General features: G+C 43.2%; 1 protein-coding gene and 1 long non-coding RNA gene across 3 annotated transcripts in view; one reads left to right on the top strand and one right to left on the bottom strand.

Moving 5' to 3' along the window:
* The window catches only part of SBF2 (SET binding factor 2), a 527,862-nt gene extending 507,857 nt beyond the window's left edge, over positions 1 to 20,005 (top strand). Inside the window, exons 33-40 of one of the 2 annotated variants that reach the window (XM_010384825.2) lie at positions 978 to 1,104; positions 6,549 to 6,676; positions 7,886 to 8,119; positions 9,515 to 9,619; positions 12,458 to 12,651; positions 13,335 to 13,422; positions 17,148 to 17,279; positions 18,238 to 20,005. In XM_010384825.2, coding sequence (XP_010383127.1) covers positions 978 to 1,104; positions 6,549 to 6,676; positions 7,886 to 8,119; positions 9,515 to 9,619; positions 12,458 to 12,651; positions 13,335 to 13,422; positions 17,148 to 17,279; positions 18,238 to 18,336 — 1,107 coding nt within the window. In that variant the 3' untranslated portion in view covers positions 18,337 to 20,005. The remainder of the gene's footprint in view (positions 1 to 977; positions 1,105 to 6,548; positions 6,677 to 7,885; positions 8,120 to 9,514; positions 9,620 to 12,457; positions 12,652 to 13,334; positions 13,423 to 17,147; positions 17,280 to 18,237) is intronic. The other variant, XR_004053641.1, reaches the window with a different exon arrangement.
* Positions 1 to 25,562, bottom strand: part of LOC104679297 — a 52,215-nt gene that overhangs the window by 11,417 nt on the left and 15,236 nt on the right. The window lies entirely within an intron of this gene.

Below are 25,562 nucleotides of genomic sequence, written 5' to 3'. Positions count from 1 at the left end.
CACAGGATCATCAGCTTACCCTCTGCCAACGTGAGATGGCTCCACAGTCTGTATACGGTTTGCCTAAAGCATGCTATGGCTCAATGACCATTCTAAGCTTTGCCCAGCCTTCTGCCTCCCATGTCATTCACTCATTCCTTTTTCTGTGCCCAGTGACCTCACTGCCTAAGTTACTGATGAAAAATTAGGGCTAAAAGGCATTAGCTCCTGCCCTTTCCCTTGGCACTTGAACTGTCTTTCTCTTGCCTACCTTTCAACCCTCCCTGTTTCCAAAGCTGTTGCCTAATTCTGGGCCCGAGTCTCATTCATTCTTGCTTTCCCAGGATCTTATCTTAGTTATTAGCTAACAAATTTTTCTAAAATGTGTTCTGTTGGCTCCTTCTGGATTGCCTTCAGACACACACACATTTCTTTTGACCAGAAAACATCTCTTGCTGTCCCCTTAAGCCACCACCTTCTCTTCTCAATCCTTTTCATTGCCAAACTTCTGTAAGAATAGTTTTTCTTGTTGTATGTCACACTATTACACCACAGTTACCTGGAAAGCAAGAACCATAACTTAATTAATATATATCTATCACGTGCCAAGCACAGTATAATGTAGTGAGTGGGGTAGAGACTTTGGAACTTAATAAGCCAGGGTTAAATTTGGGTTCCCTAATTACTGTTTAATGTCATTGGGTAAATGTCTTAATCTTGCTGATCCTTTGCTTTCTCAATTGTAAAGTGGAGATAATAATGCCTCTCTTGCTATATATAGAGATTAAATGAGATTATGTTTATTTAAAAAAAAAAAAAACCTCGTCTGGTGTCTGGCACATAGTAAGTGCTTGGAAAATCTGGTTCCCTTCCCATCTCTACTCATGGTAGGGATTCAGGTATTTGTTGAGTGAATGACTGAATGGTCTCCTGCATGTTTCAGTTGAGCCTTCAGTTCTGCTTGATTCTTACTCTGTTCTTTGCCTTGTGTGTTTCAGGTTCACAACCAGTATCCAACTGAGTTTGAATTCAATCTCTATTACTTAAAGTTCTTGGCTTTCCACTATGTGTCTAATCGCTTTAAAACATTTCTCCTGGATTCAGACTATGAAAGATTAGAGCACGGTATGTGTTTGTATGCCCTTGTTTCATCTTTTTTGTTGGTTCTGCATGTTTTTAATGAAAATTCTAATAATGTAACTACCCCCAAGAGTGACAAGCTGAGTTAAGGTTTAACTCTTAACTATGAATGTAGAGTAGATAAGTGGCCAAATTCTGAAATTATGTACCATGTTAGCTCTTAGCAGGCGGTCATTCCTATAGCATCTTTGTAAAATTAAAATGTTTACTATTGTGATACCTCAAAGTGATCACACTGAGCAGGAACTTTGACTCATAGTTTTTCCAACCCTGATGCACTCTGGTAGGAAGGGTGCCTGCCCTTGGAGACAGCTTGAATAGCAGCTAAGACCCTGTGGTCTGGACCAAACAGACCAGGGTAAAATCCCAGCACCAACTGAGTATTTTGGGGAGGGGTTAAATGCCTCTCTGAGCCTCAGTTTCCTCATCTTTAAAACGAGGACAGTGATACCATCCCACCTGTCAGGGCCATGATGATCACATGAGAAAATAGTTGTAAACTCTTCACAGTCACTTAGCCTCTTAGCACAGTCACTAGCGCATAGTAAGCACTCAGTAAATTTTAGACATTGCTAGCATTATCAATGATAGTGATGAACTATTTTTTTAATAGCAGTGATAGTTGTAATGAGTAGATTCTGAAAGTCAGCCCTGGTAAAAAACATTTCCCAAGGGGATTTTACATTCTTTCTTTTGTAACTGTTACAGGGGGAGAGGAAACACATGACTATTTTTGTTAAGACAAGCAAACAAAAATCAGCTCTGTTCAATGTATTATATGCATTCAGTATCATAAAGAGGACTCTTAATTCCAAGAAAATATTTACTGATGTTCTCAGTTTGAAATCTGAAATCAGGAAATACTGCTTTCCAGGGCATCCTATTGAAATTGTCTAGTATGATATTTCATACTTTTGATAAGGTAAAGAGCACTGGTGAGACCATTTCCCATCCTATTTATACTTCAAGTCCTTTGTTAACTCATAGAATTATGATTCTTCACATCACAATCAGAAACCTTAATTTCTTTTTTTTTTTTTTTTTTTTTTTTTTTTTTTTTGAGACGGAGTCTCGCTCTGCCGCCCAGGCTGGAGTCCAGTGGCCAGATCTGGGCTCACTGCAAGCTCCGCCTCCTGGGTTTACGCCATTCTCCTGCCTCAGCCTCCCGAGTAGCTGGGACTACAGGCGCCCGCCTCGTCGCCCGGCTAGTTTTTTGTATTTTTTAGTAGAGACGGGGTTTCACCGTGTTAGCCAGGATGGTCTCGATCTCCTGACCTCGTGATCCACCCGTCTCGGCCTCCCAAAGTGCTGGGATTACAGGCTTGAGCCACCGCGCCCGGCCAGAAACCTTAATTTCTTAAGCATCTGCATACTGCTTATTGGGAAGGTAGTAAGTATAGTTGGTTACAACTGCCCCAGGCCTGATCTTTTTTTTTTTTTTTTCTTTTTTATTGAGATTGAGTCTCACTCACTTTGTCTCCAAGGCTAGAGTGCATTGGTGCAATCTTGGCTCACTGCAACCTCTATCTCCCAGGTTCAAGCAATTCTCCTGCCTCAGCCTCCCGAGTAGCTGGGATTACAGGCCCATGCCACCATGCACAGCTAATTTTTGTATTTTTAGTAGAGACAAGGTTTCACCATGTTGGCCAGGCTGGTCTTGAATTCCAGGCCTCAAGCAGTGTGCCTGCCTCAGCCTCCCAAAATGCTGGGATTACAGGCTTGAGCCACCGAGCCCGCCCCCAGGTCTGGTCTTAAGTGGACTGACCTGTACCTACAGGGGTCACCATGTCACTCAGCTTCATCACTGAAAGGAACAATATGTACAAATATTGGTGGGAGTAAAACACAAGTATTTGCCTCTCTGGAGTAGGGTTTTTTGGGGGTTTGTTTTTTTGTTTTGTGGTTTGGGGGGGTTATTTTGTTTTGTTTTGTTTTTGAGGCAGGGTCTCGCTCTGTCTCCCAGGCTGGAGTGCAGTAGTGGCAGGATCTCGGCTCACTGCAGCCTCTGCCTCTGGAACTCAAGCAATCCTCCCACCTCAGCCTCCTTAGTAGTTGGGACCACAGGCACGTGCCCCCACGCCCACATAATTTTTGTATTTTTTGTAGACATAGGGTTCTGTCATGTTGCCCAGGCTAGGTTTTTGGTTTTTTAACAAAGCAGTTTGTTTTGCTGAATTAAGCTGATCAGCAAATTACCTTAGCAGCATGCAGATGTGGCCAAAGACCAAGGCTTCTCCTATAGCAGATGACTGTTCTCTTCATTAGAGAAGCAACAAGGTCTAGTGCAGTGGTTCTCAGACTTGACTGAACATTAGAATCACCTGGGGAGCTTTTAAAACTTCTAAGGTCCAGGCAACATCCCCAACCACTTAAATCAGAATCTGTGATGGCAAGGCCCAGGCATCAATAGCTTTTAAAACTCCCCAGGTAAGGCCAGGCACGGTGGCTCACGCCTATAATCCCAGCACTCTGGGAGGCCAAGGTGGGTGAATTGCTTGAGGTCAGGAATTCCAGACCAGTCTGGCCAACATGGCGAAACCTCATCTCTACTAAAGATACAAAAATTAGCCAGGCGTGGTGGCATGTGCCTATAATCCCAGCTATTTGGGAGGCTGAAGCACAAGAATTTCTTGACCCCAGGAGGCAGAAGTTGCAGTGTCCAGCCTGGGTGACAGAGTGAGACCCTGTCTCAAAAATAAAGAATAAAAAATAAAAACTCCCCAGGTGAGCCCATTATGCTGCCAAGTCTGAGACCCACCACTGGTCCCACGGGTAGAGCCATAGATCAAGAGTCAGAAAATGTCAGTAACTTTGGGTAAATTACTTCATCTGTTTCTGCGTCTGAAAAACTAAATAGCCCTGCCTATCACACAGGGCTATTGAAAAGATTAAATAAAATGATGCGGATAAAAGGATACGTTAGGTATATATTGAAAGATTATCATGATTATTGGAAAATATAAGCATTTCCATCCTATGAAACACGTTTCCTCTTAAAACTCATAAACACAGGCTGGGTGCAATGGCTCACACCTATAATCCTAGCACTTTGAGAGGCTGAGGTGGGCAGATTGCTTGAGCCCCGGGGAGTTCAAGACCAGCCTGGGCAACATGGCGAAACCCCATCTCTTCAAAAAAAAAAAAAGAAAAAAGAAAAAAATACACACAAAAAATAGCTGGGTGTGGTGGCACACTCCTGTAGTCTCAGCTGTTCAGGAGCTGCAGTGGGAGGATCACTTGAGCCCAGGAGGTCAAGTCTGCAGTGAGCCGAGATCACACCACCGCACTCCAGCCTGGGTGACAGGGTTGAAACCCTGTCTCAAAAACAACAACACATAAACATGCATTTCAAATCCTAGAATGTCATTGCCGAAGGCTCAGTAGAAATCATCTACCCAGCCTCCTCTCTGGATATTAGGCCACCCATCTAATCAGCATCAAAGAAGCCTGGTTTTGTGTCCCTAGTCCAGACTAGTTGCCTACTTGAAGTCTGTTCCTTCTTGTGTTCTGGTAGATGCACTCGTTATCAAGCCTACAGTGAAACCTTGTTTAGGAACAGCTGTGGTAGCTACCCTCTATATGCCAAGATGATGAAGTAAGTAATCTCAACCACTGCTGGTAGAATTCATCAGTCATAATTTTTTTTTTTTTTCCTTGAGATGGAGTCTCACATTGTTGCCAGGCTGGAGTGCAGTGGTACAATCTCAGCTCGCTGCAGCCTCCACCTCCTGGGTTCAAGTGATTCTCCTGCCTCAGCCTCCCGAGTAGCTGGGATTACAGGTGCCCGCCACCATGCCTGGCTGATTTTTGTATTTTTAGTAGAGAGAGATTTCACCATGTTGGCAGGCTGGTCTCAAACTCCTGACCTCAAGTGATCCGCCCACCTCAGCCTCCCAAAGTGCTAAGATTACAGGCGTGAGCCACTGCACCACACTGAGTCATAATTTTTAAGATTTTTAGCAGAAAAACTTAAACACAATGAATTCTCCTGTGTCCTAAAAGTTTAATATGTTGATTATTACATACTGGATTATGGGGTTGTAATTTGATAGTATTTGGCACTAGCTGTCTGATTTGGACTGTGATAGTATTTGGCACTAGCTGTCTGATTTGGACTGTTTTTAAGATGTTCCTTATATGTGTACATGTTGCCCTAAGCCAGCCATATGGATATTGTAAGAAAAGTCCATTGGACTTCGTTCCAATTACAAGGTGTTACAATAGCCCTGAGGAACAGAGGGCCAGGTATTGCATCTCCTCTTCTGGTTTCAGCTCATTCTCTTTCTGTCTACAAAGGTGCCTAGAGCCTATTTCAACTGGGGCTGACTACCACACAGCCTTTCAGTCTAATCCATGCCTCAAGGCGCCAAATGGAGCAATATACAAGGTGGCTGTCCAAATCTTACTGCAACCCCTAGAGCAGTCACAACTTTGGACTTTGGAGTCACTTGAACTTTTAAAATAACTAGTATCTCGGGCCATCCCCAGAGATTCCGATTTAATTGGTCTGAGGTGAGACCTGGGCATTGGGATTTTTTTAAAGCCCTTGGTTTTTCAAATGTACATCCAAGGTTGAGAACTACTGCACTGGACCCTGCAGTTAAAAGGTAGAGAAGAAACTGTTAATTAGTCTTAGGGGCCCCACATATTATGAATTTCATGCCATCTGGGGCTTGAGACATTTTTTTTTATATATATAAACTGGTAAAATGCATGTTGATTTTGACTGAGTCACTTCATTCCAAGCAAGACACCACTGCTGAGACACCCTTCATGGCCTTTTGAAGAACTACTTTTTGCCTCACCTCAACACATTTTCCTCCCTATTAAAAACAAAGTGGGCTCATGTTAGTAATAGATTGACTATTTGAAAAAGGTATAAAAGTTCTGCTTTTATTTTTAAATCACCCAAGGACACAGACTACACCCTTCTGTCATCTACAGTCTCAGTAACCATGATCTGTGGTATATATAAACTCCTAAACAAGAAAACACTTTAAATGGCTTCATAATAAAAAGCCAACAACTTAAAAGAGAAACATAAAATTTTGTTTTTTACTGAGCTTCATCAAATCAACTCTGAAGTCCTTCATTTTCTCTTGAAAACTATAGACTGCCTCCTGCATGGACTTCTTTGAATCTAGATATAGATGCAGGAGGAGGGTTGGAAGAGTCATGATTGATAGACTGCTGGTTGCTGAGGCAAACTTCATCAGATGTTTCCTCCATCTGGATTTGTTTGCCTATAGCTATGAAATTCATTCCTGTCTTTAGCTTTGCAGTTATTTTCTAACGTTTTTGCACAAATGTTGCTGTTTTTAAAGCCATAAAAAATATTCCACTTTATCTGCTACATGCATCATACTTTTTTTTTTGCAAAGTGTTAAAATTTATTGAATTTTGTTTTGTTGGATTTTTTTAACTTACAGGAACTTTATTTGATGATAAAGGAGAAAAGCATGCCAAAAAGGGAATCTGTATTTGGGAGTGTATTGACAGAATGCACAAGAGGAGTCCCATTTTCTTTAATTATTTATATTCACCATTGGAAATAGAGGTAGAGTAAGAAATCATTTATGTTTCATTTTCTGAAATTTTGTGTTAAGGTTTTCCTTAGTTTTAACATATATAAGCTGTTTAAGCTTTTTATAAACATTGGACTAGGTTTCATACCAAAAAGCTATGTCAAAGTTTGAGACATTATAGGTTTGGGTTGTGACACAAATGGACACTGTTCGCTAAAATCTTGCCACAAAAATTAAGAGCTGGCTCCCAAAACCTAGAAGGGAAAACCTGTAGAGAATCAAAGCAAGGCAACTTTCCCCAGAAAGAAAGAACAAAATTTGAAATATCAATAGGTGGTCTAAGCTGAAAAACCTTAAAATACTTTAGAAAAAGTTTCTTTAAGTCTATCTGTACCAAAGCCATGGAAGGACCCCCTATAGGAAGCAGAGATGTTTGGAGCTGAGCCCAAGAAGGGTAACATATCTCAAGGCAACTGTGCCCCACCATGCACATCTACATAACACACGCCCTGGAATGAAACAGACTGGTCTGATAAGCAGTTCCACCATTACTTAGGGCCAAGAGAGGTCCCTCCCCTGGGCCCCAATCATAGAACCCTAGTCTGGCCTTCCTCCAGCTGCATCCTCCTCATGAGGTGAGGAGTACAAGAAACCAAAGGTACATGGTTAGATGCCCCTCCTTCATCTAAACCATGCTCTGTCTGGGCACTTCAGAATTCTTTGCCCAAATTCAGGCTGCTCACCAGGCTACTTCTCCAAGTCAGTCTCCTATGTTAGTACATGGACCCCAAGGCCCAAAGAATGGCAAAAAGTAGCAGGTTTGACAGAGTGGACAGAGTTTGACTTTGTGGGCTGGGGTATACATAATCATTCATGTAACACCCTTAGAATGTAAGATAGGGGTGGGAGGAGAAAAGAGGCCAAGGACAGGGGACTGGGGCCAGCTCTCCCAGTGCCACCACTTGTTAGTATAAAATTCTGAGGAATCCAAGAATTCTCTATTGAACTTGACCTTCTAGGTCATTAGGAAGTTACATTTCTCAAGGTAAGAGGGAGGATTGGAAGATGTTTTATTTAATAATTTATCCTGATGTATGACTTTTAAATTAAGATTTAGACATACGGCATTTGAACTCCATTCATACTCTTCCTCCTCTGGACTCTACAAATGTCAGGCTTTGCCTGACAGTGAGCTTGGGGTACTTTGGGGTCAAGATGAAACTATGTTTCTGTTTTAACAGGCTCTGAAGCCCAATGTAAATGTCTCCAGCCTCAAGAAGTGGGATTACTACATAGAAGAGACCCTGTCCACAGGCCCTTCCTATGACTGGATAATGCTAACCCCCAAGCACTTCCCCTCCGAAGACTCTGACCTGGCCGGAGAAGCTGGGCCGCGGAGCCAGAGGAGAACAGTGTGGCCATGCTATGATGATGTCAGCTGTACTCAGCCTGATGCTCTCACCAGCCTTTTCAGTGTAAGTCAACTGTAGACACACACCTAGGGGCACCAGGGGCCCTGGAGGCACGAGGCCAAAGGAACCAGGCTAAGTTAAGAATGGTTTACAAACTTCTGAACATGGCTCTGCTTACTCTGGGCTAGGGTTATGGTAGCACCCTCTGTGTATGAAGAAACCAGATTTGCTCCCTATCATCAGTGGGGGACCAGGCTTCACTACTGGAAAAGAGTCTCAATAAAAGTGATTTTCCGGCCGGGCGCGGTGGCTCACGCCTGTAATCCCAGCACTTTGGGAGGCCGAGGCGGGCAGATCACGAGGTCAGGAGATCAAGACCATCCTGGCTAACACAGTAAAACTAAAGCCCATCTCTACTAAAATATAAAAAAGAAATAAAATAAAATTAGCTGGGCGTGGTGGCGGGCGCCTATAGTCCCAGCTACTTGGGAGGCTGAGGCAGGAGAATGGCGTGAACCTGGGAGGTGGAGCTTGCAATGAGTGGAGATCACCACTGCACTCCAGCCTGGGTGACAGAGCAAGACTCTGTCTCAGAAAAAAAAAAAAAAAGTGATTTTCCAGCATCACAAGGAAGCAATCAAGCAAATGGAGCAATTTACTCCTTCCGGCAGCTTCCCAGCTGTTTCAGTTGCCTGAGCAGCCTTAGCTGTCAGGCCTTGGCTGTGGCTTTTGTGGGTGCTTTACTTCCTCTGGTCAGAAGTGTGGGTGGTCAGTGGCCTGATGGGAGTGCTGCCAACCATCTTCTGCAAGGAATGTTCTGGAACCAACCCCTCCTGGCAGTAGCCAGCCTGAGGAATAGCTTTGAGCCCTGATATGGGCCAGACACTTCCTAAAGAGTCTTCCCCCTCTGGTTTCCTGACCAGGAAGAGTATGCTTCAGTGGTCATACTGTCACAGAGGCAGCTGCCCTGATCTCCACCTTCTCTGTCTGAAGGTGTATCTGTTTCCTTGGGCATTTCTTGGCTTATTCTTTCCATATCTGGTTTGAATCATCAGAGTTGAGGGGTTCCTCCTCTCAAGGACTGGCTTCTCATCTACCTCAGCTATTAGGGCTGGGTCATGGGCCAGTGCTTGACCTCTTGCTTTGGCTATCAGATTTCCCATGGGCCGCCCAAAGGTGCAGATGTCTGAGATACATATTTCACATTCTAGTATGTAAGCTCTCCTGTACAAAAAGGCCTAGTTATAGGTCCTAATAAACCATCTTCGCCACAGTGTGGCACACCAGCTAGAGCTCTCACCACTAGTCCTGGCTGGGAGACCTCTCAGACCCATGTCCACCACTTAACTGCCCTCTGGCCATGCTGCTCATCTGGGCCTAGTACAGAAGCAGTGTGGCTTTGGGGCACATCCTGATTTCTATGAAATACTGATCAGAAAACTTTTAATTTCTTTGCAGGAAATTGAAAAATTGGAGCACAAATTGAACCAAGCCCCTGAGAAGTGGCAGCAGCTGTGGGAAAGGGTAACCGTGGACCTTAAAGAAGAACCAAGAACAGATCGCGTGAGTTGGCAATGCCCTTTAAGAGCTACTTCTAAGCTTTCTGAGGGTGCTAAGTCAGGTGGATCCCACTGCCAAAGGTGACAAGACCCAGCTGGGTTTATGGCCAGAAGGAAGGGTAGAAAGGGGAGGGGTCATGTCCTGGAGGTCCAGGGCAGAAAGTTCCAAATGACTGAATACTTCCTGAGTGTCTCACTTCACCACAGTGACATACTACTTATGTCTCAGCACCCCGAATCCAAGGAAAATTATTGGGTTCTTTCCTGTCTCACTGCCTGTGTGGTTTCAGCTGATCTTCTACCACATGAGGGAGGAGGGGAATGCCAAGACCATGTTTGCTCCACAGAAAGTATTTTAAAACAACAAAATATGCCACCTTGTGTTGTTCACAATCCCTTTTCTGTTTCTGACTTAAGAAACATTTATCATAAAAATATTTTAACGACTGGGCAAGGTGGCTCACGCCTATAATCCCAGCACTTTGGGAGGCCGAGGCAGGCAGATCACGAGGTCAAGAGATCGAGACTATCCTGGCCAACATGGTGAAACCCCGTCTCTACTAAAAATACAAAAAGTAGCTGGGTGTCTGTAGTCCCAGCTACTCAGGAGGCTGAGGCAGGAGAATCACTTGAACTTGGGAGGCAGAGGTTGCAGTGAGTGAGCCAAGATTGCGCCACCACACTCCAGCCTGGTGACAGAACAAGATTCTGTCTCAAAATAAAAATAAAAATTATATATATATATATATATAAACGAAATACTCTGTTTTCTGCTTCTCATACCCCATTTCCTATTTCTGATCTAAGAAACATTTATCAAGCACATAATATGTGGAAGGGTCTGTGCTTAGTATGGTACACACCTTCGCATCCTATTTAATCCACTGTGAGGGAATGGTATTCCCTCTCCTACGTGAGGAACAGGCACAGAGATCATCCAGTGGCAACTGGTAGAGCCACCAATCGAACCCACATCAGACTGGCTCCAAATGCAACAGAAGGGAAATTAGGACAGATGAGTGTTCTGAAGAACAGTTCAGGAAGAAGAGGCCAGCAGGTCAGATGTTACAGAAAGGTCAAGAAGAATGGAATGTAGAAGAAAACCTTTGTGGTAAAAAGAGACCATCTGGGGCTCTATCTCTTAACCTCAAATAGCAATTCAGGAGCTGTTATCAGACAGACAACAGGTGGGTGATGCCTTAATGCTTTTTTGTTAGAAAAATAATAGTTTATTGATTTTTTCTGATAATGAAAATAATAATGTTCATTTTTTTGAAAGAACACAAAGTTATAAAATAGAAGATGAGAATCACCCACAATTTATAGCCTAGAAGTAAACCACTATGCTATCAAACTTGTTTTACCTTACAAATTCACATATAAAAGAGATTTACTAGACGTACTATTTTAAACCTGCTTTTTCGGCCGGGAGCGGTGGCTCAAGCCTGTAATCCCAGCACTTTGAGAGGCCGAGGTGGGCGGATTACGAAGTCAGGAGATCGAGACCATCCTGGCTAACATGGTGAAACCCTGTCTCTACTAAAAATACAAAAAAAAAGAAATTAGCCGGGTGAGGTGGGAAGTGGAGCTTGCAGTGAGCCGAGATTGCGCCACTGGGGGCAACAGAGCGAGACTCCATCATCTCAAAAAATAAAAAAATAAATAAATAAATAAACCTATTTTTTCACTCCACGTTGGCATACATGTCCTTCCATCTATCACTGTGTGTAAACCAATGTCTGCCAGGTGCAGTGGCTCATGCCTGTAATCCCAGCACTTTGGGAGGCCGAGGCAGGCAAACCACGAGGGCAGGAGTTTGAGACCAGCCTGGCCAGCATAGTGAAACCCCGTCTCTACTAAAAATACAAAACATTAGCTGGGCATGGTGGTGTGCACCTGTAATCCCAGCTACTCGGGAGGCTGAACCCAGGAGGCAGAGGTTGTAGTAAACCAAGATCACGCCACTGCACTCCAGCCTGGGCGATAGAGTGAGACCCTGTCTCAAAAAAAAAATCATCATCTTTATTTTTTTTGAGATAGGGTCTCACTCTGTCACCCAGGCTGGAGTGCAGTGGTGTGATCATGGCTCACTACAGCCTCAACCTCCCGGGTTCTGGTGATCATCCCAAGTAGCTGGGACTACAGGCACACATCACCATACCCGGCTCATTTTTAAAATGTTTTTTGTAGAAATGGGGCTTCATGTTGCCCGGGCTGGTCTCGAACTCCTGGACTCAAGTGATCCACTCACCTTGGCCTCCCAAAGTGCTGGGATTACATGTATGAGCCACCACACCTGGCCATAGCAGCATCATTTTTTAATGGCTGTCTAGAATTCCACTGTATGGAAATGCCATAATTTGTTTATTGTCCCTAATAATGGACGGGTAGGTTGTTTCCAGTTTTTTTTGTTTTTTTGTTTTTTGAGATGGAGTCTCGCTCTGTCACCCGGGCTGGAGTGCAGTGGCCGGATCTCAGCTCACTGCAAGCTCCGCCTCCCGGGTTTACGCCATTCTCCTGCCTCAGCCTCCTGAGTAGCTGGGACTACAGGCGCCCGCCACCTCGCCCGGCTTTTTTTTTTTTTGTATTTTTTAGTAGAGACGGGGTTTCACAGTGTTAGCCAGGATGGTCTCGATCTCCTGACTTCGTGATCCGCCCGTCTCAGCCTCCCATGTTTCCAGCTTTTTACCATGATAACTAACTCTGGGATTGATATTGTTGTACATTATCATTGCTCATTTGTCCAGTTTTTTCCTTGAGATAAATATTTGTAAATGAAATGTTCCAGTCAGTGGCTTAAGTGTCTGTAAAGGTTTCCTAGCTCCTGTCCTGTCTTTTTCAGTCCCAAAGACACTTGTCGAGGTCCCCAGGAATTGTGTCTACCAACCTACCTTCCTATCAGAAGAGGTCTCTGCTACATCTCCCAGACAGCAGCATGGGGGAGGAACAGAATTCCAGCATCTCCCCATCCAATGGAGTGGAGCGAAGAGCAGCCACGCTCTATAGCCAGTATACATCCAAGAATGAGGAAAACAGGTGACATGCTGAATCCTGCTCGGTGTGCTGAAGACTTCCCCACACCACCTGAGGCTAAACCACAGGTCCCTCAATAAGCTAGGCCTATGCACAGTACAGTCTTTTATAAAGTTGAAATGGATTTGCTTTAACTTTTGTAATGTTTTAGATGTTTCTTTGAAAAGAAAAAAAAATTACAACTAAAAATAATGCCAAGAGGTTGTAGTTATTTGTAGTTGAGTCTTGATGGCTCTTATCTCCTGTCTGCCAGAACGTTTGAGGGAATATGTGTTAGCCAGCACTTTGTCAGCGGCAAACATCAAAAATCCAGCTTATGCTAGCTGAAGCAAAAAGCAATTTACTCACATAAACTAGGACAGTCAAGGGTATGCTAGCTTCTCACACAGTATCTTCTATCCATTTCCCGGCTCTGCTTTGCCCTCTCTCTGTGTTATGTCAGTCCCAACATGGCACAAAAGATGGCTACTGATCATTCCAAGCCTCACAGATGTGGTAATCCCAGCAGAAAGCAGCAGTCTTTCCCCAGAGGTCTAGTAGAAAAATTCTAGGGAGAACTCTTATTAGCCATTTTTGGATCATCTAGGGGAAATAGAGACTTGACAAAAACAACAGACATCCCCTCCCCTTTACAGCATTTCGTAAGTGTAAATCAAAATTAACTCTCCTGTCATCATTTCTTCTAGGTCCTTTGAGGGAACGCTTTATAAAAGAGGGGCTTTGCTGAAAGGTTGGAAGCCCCGTTGGTTTGTTTTGGATGTAACAAAACATCAGGTAATACTCTTAAAGCCAAAAGAAATTACTTCTGTCTAGGCTAGTCCCAGTCCCTGGCTATTATGTGGCTCTAGCAGACAGATAGATTCCTCATGTACAGAGTGCTTTTTTAGTGCCTCTCGTATGCAGTCTGGAGGCTCCTTAAGGGCCCCAGATGTCCCTGAGTAAGGGCAATAGCCTTCCGAGGAAGTTTCCCAAGTAGCTCGGCCTGGTACTTGCAGGCTGAGGCAGCAACAGTTGAGCCCAGAGCACAGAGCAATAGAACTCTTTTTCTTAATGCTCAGATATCTCTCGCTGCCTGATCTTAAAACCCAGCTAAGGGGATTCCTGAGGTTTTCAGCCTGTTGCATACATGCACATACAAACCTGTGCCTGTGAACACTCCCCAGAATACAGGCTACCTTTGTCCTTGCAGCAGAAAGCATCCATTCAAAACGGAGGGCATTAATTTATTCTACAAACATTTATCGACCACCACCTCTGTGCCCATTGCTGTACTGGTTACTAAAGAAGGCACTGTTACCCTTCAAAGATGGCAGCAACAGGGGAGCAAAGGTGCCCCAAAAGAGGCAGAAGGGGATGTGCCCACCCAAACTTGGAATTCACTGTGGGCAAGTACTAGACTGGACCTTGCTGACTGTGTCAAGAAGTCTTTTGACTACTGTTAGGTTCTTAGCTATTCCTGTAGCAGCCTCTGCAATCCTTAGCATCATAGTCTTTACTCCAATGATTTCAAGGGAGAGCAATTCCTACCCAAACCTCCAGCAGCTCTGCACCCTGCGTTACTGAGAGCTGCATGGTCTCCTGTGTTCTGACTGCAGGCCTTACTCTACCTTGGAATTGACCACTCAGCCTCAAGGCTGAGGGTTCCACATTTTGATTGTCAATGCATTTACTATAAAATGGAATCTGTTAGGAAAAACCTGAACTGTTACTCCTATAATACAGTGCTTTGGTTGGACCTGCAGCTAGAAGACTCCTTCCAAATGAAGACTATATTTGGGGTCCAGCTTTTCCTCTACTTAAGGAATTTCATAATGATTACAGAGTCTTTGTGGGACAATATAGATAATTTATGTTCAAATATACAAATGGAAGCCCTGTTAGGGAGCTATACTCTGAAATCATAGAGGCTACACTGTGTAAAAAAGTTCCATTAAACTTCTAAATATAACATAGAAGAACGTCATAATTTTTCTATAATTTACAATTACATCAAATTATACTTACATTCTTACCAGTCTTCTGGACTTCTTTAACATGAAAGATACAGTTTTTCCACTTAGCCCTACTCATACCATGCCTGAGAGGAGAGACAGAGAAAAGTCTCAGGCCAGAGCCACATTGTCAGAAGCACCACTTTCCTGCCATATACGCTAGAGTGAAATCCACAGATTATGGCCCAATGAGGCTTATTCCCTAGCAGTCTCTTTGACATTTTTCCTTTTTTTTTTTTTTTTTTTTTTTTTTTTTTGAGGCAGAGTCTCGCTCTGTTGCCCAGGCTGGAGTGCAGTGGTGCAGTCTTGGCTCACTGCAAGCTCCCCCTCCTGGGTTCTCGCCATTCTCCTGGCTCAGCCTCCCAAGTAGCTGGGACTACAGGTGCCCGCCACCACACCCGGCTAATTTTTTGTATTTTTAGTAGAGACAGGGTACGGGGTTTCACTGTGTTAGCCAGGATGGTCTCGATCTCCTGACCTCGTGATCCGCCCGCCTTGGCCTCCCAAAGTGCTGGGATGGTTTTTTTCCTTTTTTTATTATTCCAAAAGGCAATATATGCTTATTATGCCACATTCAAACATTTCATACAGATCTCAAAGTCCCCTGTGTAGTCAAATGCTAAGCTATTTTATTGTGTTCTTCAAAAATCATTTTTTATCTACATGCTATTGGCAACTTGATTTTTAAAATGGCTTGAACAGTTTTCCTATATGAGTTCTATATGAACTCATATAGATCTTCCATATTGTTTTTGAAAAGCTCTATAGTATTCCATTTTATTGATGAATTGTCATTTAATGTATTCACTGCTGCACTGAAAGACAAATATGTCTTTTCCAATGTTTAGCTGATAAAACAAAGCTAGGGGCCAGGCGCGGTGGCTCAAGCCTGTAATCCCAGCACTTTGGGAGGCCGAGACGGGCGGATCACGAGGTCAGGAGATCGAGACCATCCTGGCTAACACGGTGAAACCCCGTCTCTACTAAAAAAATACAAAAAACTAGCCGGGCGACGTGGCGGGCGCCTGTAGTCCCAGCTACTCGGGAGGCTGAGGCAGGAGAATGGCTTAAACCCAGGAGGCGGAGCTTGCAGTGAGCTGAGATCCGGCCACTGCACTCCAGCCTGGGCAGCAGAGCAAGACTCCGTCTCAAAAAAAAAAAAAAAAAAAAAAAAGCTGAAGGAAACTTCTTCATCTTTCTTTGCATGCTTATAGGAGTATTTCTGTAGGACTACTTTATAAAGGTGGGAAAGGTGTTTCTTTTTTTTTTTTTTTTGAGATGGAGTTTCGCTCTTGTCACCCAGGCTGGAGTGCAGTGGTGCATTCTTGGCTCGCTGCAACCTCTGCCTCCTGGGTTCAAGCGATTCTCCTGCCTCAGCCTCCCCAGTAGCTGGGATAACTAGTGCCCACCATGCCCAGCTAATTTTTGTATTTTTAGTAGAGACGGGGTTTCACCATATTGGTCAGGCTGGTCTCAAACTCCTGACCTCAAGTGATCCACCCACCTCAGCCTCCCAAAGTGTTGGGATTACAGGCGTGAGCCACTGCGCCCAGCCTGGAAAGATGTTTCAATAGGCATAAGCATTCTAAATTTTAGTTGATATTGCCAATTTGTTCTCCAAAAAATTTCCAACAAATTATATTCATACTGGCAGTATTTGAGATGATCTAGTACCTTATTGGATATCATCAGCCATTTTTAATATTTCTCAATCCGAAAGTGAAATCTCATTTGTCATTTACTTTTCTTTGATTAATGAAGTTGATCATCTTTTCAAATATTTATAAGTCATTTGTATTTCTCTGTGACTCGCCTGTTGAGATATTTTGAGCATTTTTCTACTAGATTGTTTATCTTTTTCTTATCAATTTCTGGGAATTCTGTATATTACTAAACATTAGCCCCCTTTTTATATGTTACATATACTTTTTACAATTGTTACTTCACTTCTTTTTTTTTATTATTTTGTTTTTTGAGACAGGGTCTTACTCAGGCTGGAGTGCAGTGGCAGGATCTCAGCTCACTGCAGCTTGACCTCACAGGCTCGAGCAATCCTTCCACCTCAGCCTCCTGAGTAGCTGGAACTACGGGCATGCACCACCACAACTGGCTAATTTTTGTATGTTTTTGTAGAGACAGGGTTTCACCACATTGCCCAGGCTGCTGTCGAACTCCTGGGCTTAAGTGATCCATCCATCTTGGCTTCCCAAAGTACTGGGATTACAGGCATAAACCACCATGCCCAGCCTTAATTCTATCTTTTAAGATGTAATACATTTATTTGTTCAATTTTCAAACAGTACATAAGTCTTTCCCCCAGTGCTTTCTCCAAGCCACCTAGTTCTTCCTAGAAGCAACAAGTAACATTAATTTTTTGTGTATTCTTCCAGGCATAGTTTAGCATATATAACCAAGGTACAGAGGAAGGTATTCAAATACAGTTTGAAAAGCCATGCCATTTTCTCTTTCTGTGTCTCTTATATCTCACTTGTATCCTTTTGGTTCCAGCTGCGATACTATGACTCAGGTGAGGACACGAGCTGTAAAGGCCACATTGATCTGGCTGAAGTAGAAATGGTCATCCCTGCTGGCCCCAGCATGGGAGCCCCAAAGCACACAAGTGACAAGGCTTTCTTTGATGTAAGTTGATCTTACTTCTCTTTTCCTGGCTCTGCCTGCGCATCATTCTGTCTGTCTCCAAGAATGATGGAGCCCTCAGAGCAATTGGTGGTGACTACGGATGGATGACAGACCCCCTTGGCTATGGGAATTGTTCCAGAGCTTGAACTCAGCATTATTGACCCCAAGGCTATCCTCTCTTCCTGTCTGTATGTCTCAGAAAAGCTGTATACTGCTTTATGCAAAAGGAGTCCAGCCGCACATGGAAACATGAACTCCTTGTTAAATGCTGTTAGTTCAGTTACTACCTACTTTCAAGAGCAGATGCTATTTCCCTAGTATTCAGTGGTTTTCATGCTTGACCACCCACAAAAGACTGTCCTTAGGCACACATGAGAAGTATCTACCCTAACATCTTCAGCAGCCCTCACGTGGGCTATGGGGCACTTTATAGGCCACATAATAGAAGGGAACTTATGTAGTCCCTGGAGTCAAGCAGGGCTTCATAAAGAAGATAGGTCATCCTTTATGGCCCTGCTGAGGCCATGAGATCGTTTTCCTGACAGTGGGCTTCCAATATGGCTCCAACTGAAGAAAGGGGACACAAAGGCCAACTTTATGGTATGGATGAACCTCAGGTATCCCCCTGGAGCACAAGGAGCTCCCTCACCTTTAGTGCATTGGTGCAGTGCATGGGAGAGGTTAAAGGCACTATTCATTACTGACCCTTCCTCCTTAGTCAAAGAAGACACTAAGAAAATGCAAAGTAAGGCGCTCCCAGTGTGTCTCCTTTTCCTGCCAGTACCCTTCTATCAACATCCCCTATGACTCTAGAGACCAGAAAAGTAAAGGCAGTAACAGTATGGTAGTTCTGGGGCAGTATGGAAAAGAAAGGTCACAGGGACTGATTTACCACTTACCCAAATCTATAAAACAGCCCTGCCCTTCATCTCTGGTTCGCTGTCATTTGGTTTTGTAGCTCAAGACCAGCAAACGTGTGTATAACTTCTGCGCCCAGGATGGACAGAGTGCCCAGCAATGGATGGACAGGATCCAGAGCTGTATCTCTGATGCCTGATGCCCATGGTCAACCTATGCCGAAGAAATAGAGGAACTCATGCTGCCAGATAGAAAAAAAAAAGCATGGATCCTTGAGGAGCTGACAACACGTTATCCCAGGGCCTGAGGTTCTCCTGCCCAGTCCCTTCTTGCAGGGGTTGCTATATCTACTTAACCTGAATAGGTGTTTCACACAGGTCTGGTCAACAGCCCCATGCACTCCCTGTATCTTGCACTACATTTTTCTAACAGGGTCTTAGTGGTTAATGATCAGAAGATGTCTCCTGAGCCAACTGTGAACCTCACCCAGGCAAAATGGCTACCACCTACTTGGGTCCTTCTTCATGAAAGCTATAGATCCTTTTTTGTTCTCCAGGGTCATAATTTGCTTGGAGACCTGTTTAACAAGCAAAAATCAAAACCCTCCAAGATTGTCTCATATTCTACCTAGACTAGGTTTCCTATGAGAGGCATCTACTTGTACTGCCTGACCTTTGAGATGCTCAGTTCTCTGGTGCTGCCAAAAGGTGCTTCCATGGTCCCTTCTGTGCCATTGGGGTTCACAACAAGAGATGTCATTGTTCAGTAGCAGGCAAAGAGGGAGCACACAGCATTATTCTGATGGAAAAAGATTATCCAGGGAATGGTACAACAATGACCGGCCCAATGCAGGAAAACACTACTTCCAAAACGTTGAATTCTCTATCCAAAACGTTGAATTCTCTAGACCAGAGGTGCTCTGAGGATCCAGGGCCTTATGTTCTTATGTATCTTCTGCTTCCTGACAGTTTCTTTTTCAAAATAACATGCAAAAAAAGCTGAATGCACTAACTCACAAAACAAACACTTGCACTGAACTCCCAATGAAGTGAAGATGTTGGAAAGACAGAGGCCAGCTATTTAGGACCACACACACCTGTGACAAGGGCTGTGTTGACCACAGTCACACTGTGGCATGACTGGATACCCAAACTACACTTCTACACATGGAAAGTAAGAACTGTCTTTAGATTTTCTTTACTTTGATAACTTGTGTTTGTTTAGCTTAAGACCCAAGAAATGCTGTTTGCTCATGGTAAACAGAAACAGCATCTTTGCTACAGCCACTGACACCAGCTGGCGTCATAGGTAGCTAGATCATTGCATTTGTTTTGAAATGTTAATATGTTAAATACTAAACTAATATTTCAAAAATGTGTATATATGATTTCTATATCCTTGTTTTTCAGATAGCCTGCTTATAATTTAATATAAATTAACTGATGCATTCATAAGATTTCAATAATGAAATGGTTCCCTTTTTTAAAAATAAAAATACATTGTCTTTGTAGATTAAAAATAAGTCGGAATTTCAAATTTAAAATTGTCTACACACTAGGAAATAGAACTGTGTTAATATATAAGAAATTCGGGGATAATTAAGAATGAAGGACTTTTCTATCATTTCCATTTTATAAATTGCCACCTGTGAAAATGGTTTTTGCACATTATTTGTATTTTTCTTTGTATATGAAATAATTTTTTGTACTTTGTAAAATATGGAGCCCATTGAACCTTCAGCTATTTGAGACTATACACAGTGCTTCTTTTGTAACTGGACTATTTTAACTTTCGTGAAGGCATTACATTGCCTCACATTCACTAACCACCTTGAATTAAATTTATTTCTTAAGAAAAAGCCTCCCTCATTTACTGTGAATTAAAGTTCATTCTGTAGTGCACAGCACGCAGGAGGGTAACACTCAGGATTCATACATGGGACTAAAGGTTCAAGAATAAAACAAAGCATGACCCACTTTGTGCCTTCATTCTCCTAATGTCATCACTGCCCTTTGCTCAAGAAGTAACCAGGGATACTGAACATGTTAGCATGAGCTTCTGGGTTCCAGACACACTTCTGCAGAGTTAAGGTAAGAGACTTGAGGCCAAGATTCTCACATGTGCTGCCACTCCTACCACTATCTAATAAGCTGTTTGAAATTGCTTAAGTCCCTTACCTATTCTGGGTCCATTCCACCACCTAGAGTATATAGTAAATTGTGAAAATTGTAGGCATGAGACATTGAAGTCTGAGCAGCAGATTTTTCTGCTTCAGGGAATTTTTTTTTTTTTTTTTTTTTTTTTGAGACGGAGTCTCGCTTTGTTACCCAGGATCTGGAGTGCAGTGGCGCGATCTCAGCTCACTGCAAGCTCTGCCTCCCGGGTTCACACCATTCTTCTGCCTCAGCCTCCCAAATAACTGGTACTATAGGCACTTGCCACCACGCCTGGCTAATTTCTTGTATTTTTAGTAGGGAAAGGGGTTCTCCGTGTTCGCCAGGATAGTCTCGATCTCCTGACCTCGTGATCTGCCCTCCTCGGCCTCCCAAACAGGGAATTGTTAAACAGCACAAATGATCAGTGATTTCAGTTCTAGACAGTACTTCTCTGGTTAAGCCCATGAGTTTACCTCATGTAGCCAACAGAGAATGCAAGTTTTCATCTCAGGGCTGAGCCTTTAAGTCCTTTGACATCCAGAGTCCTCCGAGCCAAGCAAGAGGACCCCAAAGAGCCACTGAGGCTCAAGGTGAGACAGTGACATATTCCCTTGAGCTTTCGGTTCTCCTCAGTCTCAAGAGCATGCTGCTCTAAGTCAAGGGCCCTCAAGCCTTTCCTTGGTCCTAGGCCTCTCAACAGCTACCATTATGCATTGCTGTGTCCCTGAGATTCAGTCAGGCGGGAAACAACTGGGATTAGGGGTTGAGTAGAAGCTGTGTTCACAGTGTCGGTATCTGGATGCCCTTCATTCCTCAGGTCTTAACTGTGAAAGGGGAGAATACTGGGTTCTGTAAACCAAAAATAAAATTCTAAGACCCCCAGATGACTGAATGGATCCTTCTCAGCCAAGGGAGTTCTAAAGAAACCTGAAAAACGAGTTCCAGTCATGATGCTGGGGCAAGGAGGTGGACATGCCTCATTACAGCCTCTCCCTTTTGGAGTTTAGACACAACAGACTAGCATTAACATTAAAACAGATCTTAAGACTGACAAAATAGACTGTCACAATAAAATACCAAATTCCAACCTGACTCTAGTATAGCATCACATAACAGATAGTAAGCCCTAAAGGAAATCAAAGCTTTTTTAATCCCAAAATACATTCCTTTTACATATTTTGAAACGGCCCTGCAAAGCTGTATCTTGGGGGGATTTACATTCTATAGAGGATCCCTTTCCCTTCCCAGGTCTTTTTCTGATCCTGAAGAGATTAGCTAAGAGTCTAGTGCCTTTTATTAAATGTCTGAATAGGAAATATTTGCTATCTGTTGCCTCTAAGGGCAGCCACCTATGAGACTTCGTCTACATAAGAAACTAGGTCTCTACAACCCCTTATCTTAACCCAGACTCTCAATTTCAGCCTTTTAGATAATAACTCCTTCAACCAATTGCCTATCAGAAATCTTTGAATCCACCTGTGACCTATAAGCTTCCGCCTTTCCAGGCCAGACCAATTTGTACTTCACATGCATTGGTTGATGTCTTACGTCTCCCTAAAACATATAAAAACAAGAGCCTTTAACCCAACCACCTTGGGCTTGTATTCTCTCAGGACCTCCTGAGGCTGTGTCCTGGGTCACAATCCTTAACCTTGGAAAAATAAATCTCTAAATTGATTGAGACCTGTCTCATATACTTTTTTGCTTTACAGTTCCAAGGGAGAAAGACCAGGGCTTGGCTACCTGCAAGAGCCTTAACAGGGCCCTTCCTTCTGTGGTCCCAGTGACAAAACCCTTCTAATATGGGCTCTTGAAAGATGCAAACTCAAAGGAGCACCTAGCATAAAGTCACTTCCCAACCCCTTTGACCCAAATCCTTTATTCCCACCTCCCAAACCCCTTCATTCTACTGTCTCCACCCCGGAGCTAGAGCTTAAACTGGTAACACGGCAGATTTGCTTATCAAGGGAAACTGACATTTTTAGGTATTTAATCAGGGGTTCTTATACGAGTTGTTAAGTAGCCCTATCATCCCATAAAGAATTTCTGAAAGATCCCAAGTTGATAACAGGGAAGTGCCCTCAGCAATCCCAGCCAAAGCTATTAATTAAGCAGTGAATAAAGCAGTGTTGATGAAGAGATAGGGTTTACAGCAGCACCATCAAACATATAATGCAAGCCACATAGGTATCTTTAAGTTTAAAAAAAAGATGACATTAATTTTAATATATTTGTTTTTACCATATATTTACTCCAATATATCAAAAGTATTTTAATGTGTAAACAATACAAAAAAATTAATGAAATATATTCCTTGTTCATACTAAATCCTCAAAATCTACTGTGTATTTTATACTTACAGCACATCTGAGTTTGGACTAATATGTTTTTTTCAGAGGCCACTTCTGATAAAACAAATGCATGTAATGTTTCTATACCAGTTCTCCAACATCAACTGGACATCCAACAATCCAGTTCAAGTCTGACACTACCTCCCCAGATTTAGCACAGACTCCACAAGTTCAGGTCTGTCCTCAAGACTGCCCCCACTTCAAACACTAGTTGCAAGTTCCAAGGGCCACCAGAACTTCTAACCAACCAGCTATAAATATGAAGGTTTCCACAACCCCCTTCTCAGGTTCAGTAATTTGCCAGAACAAATCACATAACTCAGAAAAACACTTTACTTACATTTACCAGCTCATTTCTAAGGGATAAACCTCAGGATCAGCCAAAGGGAAGAGATGCACGGTATGGACGGAGGCAGCACACCATCTGCCCAGCATCTGATGTGTTCACCAACCCGGAGGCACTCCTTATCTTATTATTCAAGAGGTTTTACAACCCAGTCTCCAGTTACCCTCCCTCCCCCGAGGTTGGGGGTGGCTGAAAGTTCCCACCCTCTATTCACTTGTTTGGTCTTTCAGACGACTAGCCCACATCCTTAACCTAGCTAGGGACCCCACCTGAATCACCTTGTTAGCATAAACTCAGGTGTTGCGAAGGGCAGTTATGAATAACAAAAGATACTCCTAAAGGGTGGGGTGTGTTAGGAATAACTTTTAAAAAAAACTATCACTTAAGAAATTTCTAGGGTTTTAGACACTGTGTGCCAGGAACCCAGAACAAAGAACAAATATATTTGTACTCTACCACAACTAGCCTTATTTCCACTGCTACCACACTAAACAATACATATTTACAGCAAATAGCCTGCTCACAGCAGAGCCATGCTGGGTGGCAAGAGACCTGGCTTCTAGTGCCGGCTGTCTTCTAATCTCATCTATGACCTTGAACCAGTCCCTTAACTTTGCTGGGCTTTGACTTATAAAAATGCAGGACACAGATGATCTGTTACTTTGTGATTCCAAATATTTACCTTGGCAAGGACTTAGTTTCCAAACTGAGATTTAAAGGATGTGCTGAAAAATCCAAATCATCTAAATCAGTGCTTCTCAAATTATAATGCATATATGAATCATCTTGTTGAAATGAGATTCTGATTCAAGAGGTTTGGGGTGGGGCTTGACATTCTGCATTTCTGATGAGGCCAGTGCTGCTGGTCCAAGGACCACAGCACTGGTCCTTGGTAACAGAATTGTTGTTGGAGTAACAGAAATGTGTCTCGGTCCTCTGAGAAGCAGATGCCTGATAGGCAGGAACTCATGGAAGGCTAGAAGAGCCAAGAGACCATGATGCTGGTATAATCCTTTTGAAAAAGAAAGGGAAGCAAAGTTGAGTGGAGAAGACTTGGATTGCAGTGCAGTTCTCAAGAAGTTCAGCAAGGCAGGTAAGAAGTCCTTGAGCCATCAGGGGAATCCCACATATTCCAAGAACAGGCCTTCCTAGGATCCCTGCCATGCTCAATCATTGGCTAGGAGCAGTTCATGGGAAGCATGGTTTTGGTGGAAACACAGTAATAGATTTCAGAATATACCAGCTGAGGCCAACAGTCAATGACAGTCACTGCAGTCAGAAATCTGAAAGAAATCTTTCATGGTTGTCAATGTTAAAGTTGTCAGAATCAAAACGGAGTCACTTATGTTTACAAAAGCAAAACACAACAAAAAAGCCTGATAAACTGAGCCAGGAACAGCTATGAAGAGAGAGTACTCATGCATAAATACCTGATAACAAAACTATCATAAAAAAAACTGCAAAACTTGCAACCTTGCACAAAGGCCATTGCAACCTTACACAAAAATTACTCCTTTGAAGGCATCTGTCCAGCAACTGCCTGTCCAGCCTTGGATTAGTGTCACCCTTGTTATTGATCCTTGTAGCCAGGATAATTATCTCAAAACAATTACGTATTGATGCTCATTTTTCCTTTAAAAAACCTTTGTGGTCCTTTACCTCCCTGAATACACACATAGCTTACTATGGTGTTATATAGGTATTCCCATTGCAATGCCCCGATATAGTTTGGATGTGTGTCCTCACCCAAATCTCATGCTGAAATGTAATCCCCAGTTGGAGGTGGGGCCTGGTGGGAGCTGATCGGATCATGGGGGTGGATTTCTCATGAACGGTTTAGTACCATCAACTTGGTACTATTTTCATGATGGTGAGTAAGTTCTCCTGAGGTTTAAAAGTGTGTGGCATCTTCCCCGTCTCTCTCTTGCTCCTGCTCTGGCCATGTGACATGCAAGTTCCCACTTGGTCTTCTACCGTGATTGTAAGATTCCAGAGGCCTCCCCAGAAGCAGATGCCACTATGCTTCCTCTACAGCCTGTAAACCATGAACTAGTTCAACTGCTTATAGTTTGTTTTGTTCTGTTTTGTTTTTTAGACAGGGTCTTGCTATGACACCCAGACTGTAGTGCAGTGGCGCAATGACAGCTCACTGCAGCCTTGACCTCCTGGACTCAAGCAATCCTCCCAGCTCAGCCTCCTGAGTAGCTGGGATTACAGGTGTGCTCCAACATGCCCAGCTAATTTTTTTATAGAGACAGGGTCTCACTATATTGCCCAAGATGGTCTTGAACTCATGGGCTCAAACAATCCTCCCACCTTGGCCTCCCAAAGTGCTAGGATTCCAGGCATGAGCCACCGCACCTGGCATCAGGTATTTCTTTATAGCAGTGCAAGAACAGACTAATACAGCCCTATTATATAAATATTATTTTCGTTTAGAGAGCCTCTCTGTTATTTAAGGTGACATAAATGGTGTCCAGAAGCAGGACCTGAAAAAGAATATCAAAAGGAATTCATGATTCTTGGAACTAGTGTGCAATACTCACCTGAGCCCTTTGAGCACTCTGTTTCT

The sequence above is a fragment of the Rhinopithecus roxellana genome, chromosome 15 (assembly GCF_007565055.1).
Source record: "Rhinopithecus roxellana isolate Shanxi Qingling chromosome 15, ASM756505v1, whole genome shotgun sequence".
Lineage (NCBI taxonomy): Eukaryota > Metazoa > Chordata > Mammalia > Primates > Cercopithecidae > Rhinopithecus > Rhinopithecus roxellana.
The sequence above is the reverse complement of the archived record's forward strand: the minus strand, read 5'-3'. Positions and strand labels throughout refer to the sequence as shown.